The 9,664-nt window shown below is 36.4% G+C and overlaps 1 protein-coding gene across 1 annotated transcript; it reads left to right on the top strand.

Annotated features, from left to right (window-relative positions):
• The first annotated feature begins 546 nt into the window (after nt 1-546).
• LOC132164069 (mitochondrial fission protein ELM1) lies at nt 547-8,846 on the top strand. Its single transcript, XM_059574480.1, has 10 exons — nt 547-936; nt 1,128-1,354; nt 2,763-2,859; nt 3,620-3,769; nt 3,891-4,017; nt 7,391-7,503; nt 7,584-7,647; nt 7,722-7,815; nt 7,930-8,038; nt 8,406-8,846. The coding sequence occupies exons 1-10, from the start codon at nt 745-747 to the stop codon at nt 8,505-8,507; spliced, it is 1,275 nt and encodes a 424-aa protein (XP_059430463.1). The 5' UTR covers nt 547-744; the 3' UTR covers nt 8,508-8,846.
• The last annotated feature ends 818 nt before the right edge of the window (nt 8,847-9,664 follow it).

The raw sequence follows: 9,664 nt of genomic DNA, 5'->3' as shown, positions 1-9,664 counted from the left end.
CAGGCGCACAACAGCGGCGCCACCTGCTCTACATCCATCCCATCTGGTATCTTCACCACAAATCTGTGAACCAAAAGGAAAAACATCAGCTTTACTTTAAATTTCATCCGACGGTGATTTTTCCTAAATACATCGAAGTATGCAAAAGTCATGAGGGTGGCTCGCCAGCCACCTATAGGCCATGGGGGTGGCCGGTGAGCCACCCCTAAACCACCCCTTCTAAATTTGTTTTTTAATTAATTTGTTTTTAGGGTTTGCCAAACGACGTCGTTTTGGTGGCCTTTTTTAAATTGATTTGTTTTTTTTTTCAAAATGGCATTTTAGTAACTTAACCCAAAAAAACGTCGTTGTATTGTATTTTCCATCCAATTTAACGGTATTGACTAACGGAGTGGTCAAATTGCAACTAGCTGGTAGTTTAGGGGGCTACTTTATTACATTTTGAACATTAGGGGACTAAATTACAAATGGCTGGTAGTTTGGGGGGCCATTTTATATTTTTCCCTCCATATATATATATATATATATATATACCGATATATTTGAGTTGGATCTTCCATGGGCGTTTTCTCCTTCCCGTAAACTAATTTTGCTGCGTTACTTTCCTTTGCTATCAACCAAAAGTTCTTCCCATCCGTTAAACCTCGATTAATCGCATCAATTCCTTCTTTCACTTTCGTTGTCTCGTTACGGTTCAATTGGTACACTTCAAGCTAGGGTTCCAATCCGTACCGGGACAAGACTATGAAGCCGATACGGCTTCCGGAGCCGCCGAGCCCCACCTTCGGCGGCGGCGTGACCGATATCTTCGAAGTCGGCTTCTCCGGCGCCACCGTCCGCCGCGCCGTCGTCATTGGAACCGGATTCCCCGGCTCCGAGAACCAGAGCTTGGGTTTGGTTCGCGCCCTTGGCCTCGCTGACAAGCACGTCTTATACGTAAGTTCCTTCTTCGAACCTAAGAATTTCGATCATTGAAATAGGCCACAATACATAATAGCAACAATTTTGTGTTAGGTTCAAATCTCACCAATGAAATAGTAATGAATCTAGCGCTATTAGTTTTTGATCATATGGTGGCCAGAAGCAGTTTCTTTTGGAGTTTGATTGATTGCATATTGTGTACGCAGCGGGTAACAAGGCCAAGAGGAGGAATAAATGAGTGGCTGCATTGGCTGCCAGTTTCACTTCACAAGAAGTTGGATTATCTCATAAAGCAGATAGTTTTGTTGACATCCCGGGGGAAGAAACTTGCGCCTCTGCCTTCCGAAAACGGTGGTGGCCGCGTAGGCTTGTTGTCTGTTTTAGAAGCCGATGCAAAGCAGATTGTTGCCATGGCTCGCGAGACATATGAAAAGTACATTTCTTTACTGACATTTGTTTACAAAACCAGTGTTATTTAGTATTCCTCAATTTATTTCCGTAAATTTCCTTTATTCATCAAAAAAAATTTATTATTGCTCAACATTTTAAACTTGGAGAAACCTTGTGTTCAAATTTTGTAACCAGACTGTTCATTGAGAGACCGTCGGATTAAATTATAGGAAAATTGCTCCATACCCTCCTAGTTTTGGCCTCATGACAGATAAGGACCTGAGTTTGTAATTGACAATTAAGGATCTTAGTTTTGACTATGTGACAAATAAATCAATCTCTTGGATACTTCTTGTGCACCTGAGTTGAGCCTTTGCATTTTTTAATGAGGTTTTGATTACTTATAAAAAAAAAAAGAAGCAGCTATGATCGATTAATATATTATTCATTTTCTCAAGTACGATATATGCTACGTCAAGAAATATGTTTCCAATGGACCATCTATTACGTGAAAGTTGCTTTTGGTTGTGACCTGAAGTAATGAAGACCACTTTTTTGTCTATAGATTAAACAGTTCTTGGTTGAATGATATATGGTACGTTAGTCTGAGTCTGGTTATTTGTTCCTCACTTTATGTTTGTCTGAAACAATGTATAAGGATTTCCACACAAAGTTATATTTTATTCCTTTTCAATCTGCTCCCCTCGCACCCCCTCCCTGCGGCTGGAAAGCAGGGCCCCCGTATTTTACTAAATTCTGGGAATTTAATCTTGTGCATATAATTGTTATTTTTTAGGGAGGAAAAAAAACTCAAATTTAATCTCTGTAGCCCCTTGGAGAGCACCAGTAATGTGGCTTCCTTCGCCTTAGTACTTTATTTTTGGGACAAGCTCAAAAGTTACTTTCCTTGGGATGTATTCCTACATGTTCAAATCAGTCAAGTGGAGTTTAGTAAGAAGCAGTCCATTAACCTTCTTTAAGTTACATTAGCTTAATTTTTTGGCAAAAAGTAAATGTACAGTCATGGATAAACTTCATTGCAGTTTGAATTTTTCTAGCAGAGCCTGAATGTCTTGCATGGTTACATTCATTTTTCAGAGTTACTTGTTTCTAAGTAAAATGGTATGGTTTTAATAAACTTCATAGTATATAATGTAATTAATGTGTCTAAAAAATTAAAAAAAAAATAAAAATAAAAGAAGAAGAAGAGCAAAAGGAGTGATGTACTTTACTTGTTTGAAAGGAAATATGTCCATAGAGTATGGGGCATTCCTCAATTTGTCTGAGTATAGATATGTATATTTGTAACACTATCCTGCAAATACATTTTTAACGCATTGAAGTGCAATTTTATTAAGTGAAATCCAGCTCCTTTCATTTAATGATATCAGTTATAAGTTCTTGTACCTCAATACTGCATATGAGATTGATTTCATAATTATTTTTTTCAGGGATGGGCCTTTATTGGTGGTTGCTTCTGGTAGAGATACCATATCTATTGCAAGTTCCATAAAACGTGTAGCATCACAAAATGTTTTTGTTGTTCAGGTTTGTTTACAGGACCTAATTTTCTTATTATTTTGCTTTTATTCAAAGAAGTGGCATCTTTGGACTTGGGTGGTTAAACATAAGATGGTTTCTTGAATATAGTTTCATTGTTTGAGGGCATATTTTTCATTTTATTAGATGCTAAAGGCTTTTAGATGCGCTTAAGGAAGAAGTTGACTTAGTTAAGAAATTGAATGTTTCTTTCCTTCTAGTTCCAAGACTTACTAACTCGGATGCAGAGGGACGTGGATTCTTGAAATGCTTCTCGGATCAAGATGTCCCCCTAAGCCCCTTTTGGTCATGAGTCGGTGTATTTCCTAATTTGGGCTTACGATGAAAATTTTCATTTTTACTTCCTACTTTCCTTCTATTTTGTTCAAGAGCCTTTGTGCTGGTGTTAATTTTTACTAGATTTTGGCTAGTGGTAATTTCAAATTACATGCTATCAGTATACTTGATATGAAAGAAATTAGCATGATGCTGTTTTGAACACTTTTTAGTGTAGCCTATGTTCAATGTCTTCTTTCTTCCCTGTAATCTAAAGTTCAATGTTAGTTTGGTGAAATTTTTGTGTTTCTGTGTACTAGGGTTATGCTCCTCTACACTTTATTAATGATATACAATTATTTGTCAAAAACAAATTTTGTGTTTCTGTGCTTATTGTTGTGAGCAAGGATTTTATTTTTTAAGTACTCTAATATTTTTTTGCATGATATATAGATTTCTGATTTTGCTCATCATTTTGGATTTTGTCTTGCAGATACAACATCCAAGGTCAAATTTGGATAGGTTTGACTTGGTGATTACTCCTCATCATGATTATTATCCTTTGACTCCTCATGCACAGGAGCAGGTTCCCAAGTTTCTTCGTAGGTGGATAACTCCGCGTGACCCTCCTGACAGACATGTGGTATGTAGCATGACTATACATTGCGTGCAAAAGTTTGCTTTATTTGAGAAACGTCCATACTTTAATATTAGCCTCATCTATTACTGGGTTGTTAGTCTATGCTAAGAACTTTTGAATTCAGGTCCTCACTGTGGGAGCTCTGCATCAAATAGATTCTGCTGCTCTTCGTAGTGCAGCTAGTGCGTGGCATGATGAGTTTTCACCCCTGCCAAAGCCCCTTCTAGTTGTCAACATCGGAGGACCTACACGTAACTTCTTTATATACTTAGTTCTACAATTTTGTTGTGTCTCACTCTGTATTTGATTTTAAGAATTGCGTGCTCGGTATCCTTTTCAATTATAAGATCAAATTCATTTTGGGTTAGATCATTCTCCTTGACTATTTGTATTTTGGTAGTAGTTAGCAGATATGTTATGTATTCCATTAGTCATATACTTTTGACATGGTAGTCAAGGACACAAACATCTAGTATAGGGGCATAGTCCATGTTCCCTGTTTGAATCATAGAAAGGGATTTTAAGGCTACCTGGAAGAATCACAGCCATTACAAGGTGAAATGGCTGCATGCCACCAGACTAGTTGCCTAGAGTGAGAGTGGCCATGGAAAGGATTAGCTAGGGGAGGGTAACCTAGAGCAGAGTGCAACTATCTTGTGTTGGAAACAGCTACCTGCCATAAAGCTACCAAAAGTGAAAGCCTCTTATGACATCGGCTGGAGAGCCTGGTGCTTTGTTATAGTCCAAATAGTCAAAAACTAAGTGACTTTACAAGAATGCTAGCTGGCAGTCTGGCTATTCCGATCTATCATATACTCCGCCGCACACCCATACTTGTTGGAGTTTGTCAGTCTATATATATATATATAGTAATTCAAGTTCATTATAATAGCACAGAGGGGTGTAGCTGTAGTACAAAGGAAGTATACAAGGAGAAACCCTTATTAAGGAGAAAAAGTTTGCCAGATTTAACAAACGATTATTTAGTTGATCATGAAACCTCTACTTATTATCATGGTATAATTACATTATTCCATATGCATATTGGTGGCATATCGGCCAACATTTATTGATACATGGGGGTCATTTAAGGATCTTCCAAGTGTCTGTTCGGTGCTGGTCTGACTTAGTCTGTATGACTGTATCAGCACTATCAGATGGTGAATGTGATTCTGCAAAGCCTGTGTATACTTTTTACTTTTTTAGTTTTAATGGCTAAACTTTCAATTTTCTTCAGATTTTTACTTGGTTTAAAAAGCTTAGGGATTTCATGCTTAAGCAAGTCCTAACATACATTAACTGAAAAAAAGAGTTCTATTGCAGACTGATACAAACAAGTAAATACTCAAGTGTACAATTGAAATTCACAGATGTATCATGCAATGTTTGATTCATTTGATTACTTTGGGGGCTGGTTTCCCCTGCAAAGAAATACCTAACACATTTTAATATATTAAAGAACCATGGTCTAGACCATTTTATTATGTTATTTGTATTTGAACATGTAGATCTACAAACAAGTAAATACTCAACAATGGTTTGTCTGCATACAATTGGAAATTCAGCGATGTATCATGCAATGTTGATTCATTGATAACTTTGGGGCTGGTTTCCCCTGCAAAGAAATGCCTAACACATTTAATGTAGTAAAGGACCTCGTGTTCTAGACAATTTTATTATGTTTTTTTATATGACCATGTGTATTTTATGTATATATGTGTCTGTATTTATTTATCTGTGTGTATTTATAGATATAGGGCCTGATCAAACTTCAGGTGTGTATAATTGGATTTTTGTGCGCATTGCGCTTTTAATAATATTTCGATTACTTAAAAAAAATTGGATTTTTGGTATTGAGGTTGCAAGGTCTCAGGCAGGTATTAATCTCTCTCAGTGAAAATATGTTCTTGATTTGTTAGATGAAATTGACCTGCTGGGTGCATGACTTGTTGATGTTCCTATGGATCCAAATCATAAACTTTTGAAAGACGAGGGGGAATTATTTGAAGTTACCAGTCGATACTGTCGGCTATTTGGATAGCTGAATTATCTTATAGTTACTAGACTAGATATCTCTTAACGGTCAGTGTAGTGAATCAATTCCTAGAGACTCCTAGAGTCCCACTTTAGGATGTTACTTGTATTATTTGTTACCTCAAGAGGGCTCCTAGTCTTGGTGTATTGTATAAGTGAAATGAACATCTCAAGGTAGAAGGTTTCATTTATGTAGATTGGGCAAGTTCTCCCTTAGATAGAAGATCTACTACAGGGTACCGTACATTCTTATGAGGTAATCTAGTCACAAGGAAAAGTAACAAGCAGACTGAAATACCACGATCTGGTGTAGAAATGAGTATAGAGCAATGGCTCATGCTGCAAGTGAACTAACATGGTTATAACATTTTTTTCAGGAAATTTGTCTTCTAGCTCCTATTCCAATTCCATTGTTTCGTGATAATGAAGCGACTCTAGATACTGCTTCTGTTTCATGAAAGCACTAAGCATATTGAGGTTGATTGTCATTTCATTCTAGAAAAGATCTTGAGTGGAGATATATCTATGGCATTCGTAAAGTCAAGAAATCAACTTACTAATGCTCTTACTAAATCTTTGTGCCGTAATAAGTTAGAGTTTGTTTGTTCTAAGCTGGGCTTATATGATGATATATATGCTTCAGCTTGAGAGGGGGTGTTAAGAGAAAAAGGGGAGTGTACTTATTCTAGAAGGTGGTGAGGTGCCCATATGAGGTGTCTTTATGAGTTGTCCTAATGGTCAGGTGTCTGCATTCGAGAATATTGTATTTGTTCCTATATATATCAATGAATTGTGAGGGCTAGATGTTGAGAAAAACTGAGCTTCTCTTTTGTTAATGCCTATATTATAACACTGTTATTTTGGTTATAATTTTACTCAAGTGGAGTCAGTTAATCCTGGATAGCCCCGTAGGACAAGTCTAATTGTTTATCTGTTTATTTTGCTAGAATTAGAAATATGATCTCTGTTTCTTTGGGGTGCGCTTGTGTTTTGCCAATGGGGGTTGGTCAGTCATTAGTGCACTTATCAAGGGTATCAACGTCAAGGGTGTTAGTTTTTATGGGTCTTTAGATATTTTTGAGAGAAAATTGAATTTATATAGTGGAAGATTGAGGAGGTTGGTGATACCTATAACAATATGTGCAATATTGTTTGCCTGTCATCAGGGACTACAACATATGCTTTTTAACTATGACTTCTCACTTACTAAATTGACTTGTATTGTCAATAATGGCTTGTCACTTTCGCCAATTAAATGCATGTCAAGTCTCTTTCTTTAGCTTTCGATCATTGTTTGATTTTTGTTGATTATTAGAGTAATGTTCTCAATCTTCACTTTTCTTGTTATTGTTGTTTTTCATGAAAGGACCATATAAAAATTTTTTAAATGTAAAAGTGATCAGTCAACCCAGTATATGAATCGATTTGAACTATCAGTGAATTCTTAGACTTTTAGGCAGGATGGGGATTATAATTCTTTCTACTTCTTGGGGTATAATAACGGACTGAGAGGCCCGACTAGAAAAATTTGGCTGATGAAGTATGTGAAATATAATATAATTCATTTCTTCATCCCAATCACTTATATAGGCCACTGTCGATATGGTGCGGACCTTGCAAAGCAGTTAATAACCTGTCTGCTCAGTGTTCTTGTAAGTTGTGGGAGCGTCAGAATATCTTTCTCAGATAGGACTCCTGAAAAGGTACTCCCTGCAGACACCAAGTTTCTAATAAATATTTTATATTGAGTGGCACTCTAATTCCTTGTGCATTTCACCAACAGGTATCTTATGTCATAACCAAGGAGCTTGGAAATAATCCAAAAGCTTACATTTGGGATGGTCAAGGTAATTATTGATTTGAAATCCAATTTTATGAGGAATAAGTGGTTAAACCAGGACTTATGTGTGGCTTTCTTCAGATCCAAACATGCATATGGGGCATCTTGCTTGGGCTGATGCTTTTGTTGTCACGGCAGATTCAGTCAGTCTGATAAGTGAGGCTTGCAGTACTGGGTATGCTTATGAGGGCTTACTTCTATTATTGATACATATTGATTTACTTTCCGGTCCGGAATATATAAATTTTTTTAGTCTGCACATATAAATGATTCCAATTTTGTTTTGCAGGAAGCCTGTATATGTTATAGGAGGCGAGCGTTGTACGTGGAAATTATCAGATTTCCATAAATCCTTGAGGGAACGAGGAGTAGTTCGGCCATTTACAGGATCTGAGGATGTAAGTCAATATAAATCCAATCACATTATATAGCAGACTTTCACGTCTGTTTTTTTTAATCTCATGCCAACCTGCTTGATGAAATGCTGTCTTTGTGTTTAAACTTCCTCACATGATGACCAGTGGGCCACAAGAATGACTGCTATTTTCTCCTTATTTATTTATTTTTTTCCTTTAGAAATTTGATTGGAAGTTTTTTCTGGCAACTTTCTTGCGGCTATTGGCCTCATTAATATTTTCTCCACCATGTTAATCAAAGAAAGATGTAATTTGGCGAACTTTTATGTGACTATTTCTGAAGGAGTAGCTAGAATCCAACATCTTCTCCTTTGATTGACTATACCTTGGTGTCTGTTTTAATCTTCAGATATCAGAGAGCTGGAGCTATCCGCCTCTTAATGATACTGCAGAAGCAGCTAGGCAGGTGCATGAAGCACTTGCTGCACGCGGATGGAGATTGCGGCCATAGAAAACCCATAATTTGTTGTTGTAAGCACACTATTCAATTGTTGCTTAAAAAGGTGTAGCCATTGAAGAATTGGGTTTCTTCACTAGCACGTATAGGAACTACAGTTACAAGCATTCATAGCTTTTGAATACGATTCTTTCTCCCCATGGACTATTGAAGTATGCAGAATAAAAAGGCTTCTTGTATTATTGCGGCTTGTAAAATAGGAAGAGAAACAAGCATGTCTTTTTTGCACCTCTACTAAAAGTCCTATTTATAGGTGGTTTTGATTAAGAGATATGTTGTGGTGACAATATGTTTGTAAATAAATTGGTTATTCAATGCCAAAGTCTTTCTATATTTTGGTCGTGCGGTGCACTTCTTTATTGAAATCGGCTTTCCGTTGTTGATTGTCTCTCTTTCTTTCTTCTCTTCTCTTTTCTATTATGTGATGACGCGGATAGAGATTTCACCAATTTTGTTACAAATGTGAGAAAGTTCTTATGAGAGACCCACCTATCCGAGCAGTAAATTGTTAGAAATTATTTGGATTATGTTGACATTTTGTGATCATGTATTAATTTTTATATGCATTTTAATTATATGAAATATATAATTGTAGTTGCTTAAAATTTTGGAGAATAATGATTTTGTTGAGCCTTGGTCGAATCCTAAACGAGCTTGTGTCGAGATTTAACAAATCTACCAGTATATCTTTTAGTCTTTGTAAGAAATATTCAAATATATAATTGCAATTTTGTTAAATTTTTAATTTATTTTGTTAATTATATTCTTTAATATTTTCAATCATTTTTTTTTTTTTTTGTAATTCTATTTAATGGTGTCCCATGTGAACCAAAATTCTGACTCTACCCTTACTAGGCATTCGGCAACTTGAAGTTCTATTTATTTCCCCAGCCTAATTTATTGAATCTTACATAATAAAAGAATTGACTCTTCCATTCTGTTTGATAAATTCTTTGGCCACTGTACAGAGACTATTAGATACTAATTAGGTGCTTTATCATCATATGGACAAAAAACACAATTAATTAGAATGATGATCTAAACTAGGGACCGACTGGGGTGACATGAGCTGCTAATGGCCTACCTCTGTCAATGGACAAAGCTCCGAGGATATTGCTTCAATCCTCAGTGTTGGGGAAAAATTGATCCCA

This window comes from Corylus avellana, chromosome ca10 (genome assembly GCF_901000735.1).
Source record: "Corylus avellana chromosome ca10, CavTom2PMs-1.0".
NCBI classification, from domain to species: Eukaryota; Viridiplantae; Streptophyta; class Magnoliopsida; order Fagales; family Betulaceae; genus Corylus; species Corylus avellana.
This window is presented reverse-complemented; position numbering and strand designations above follow the sequence as displayed.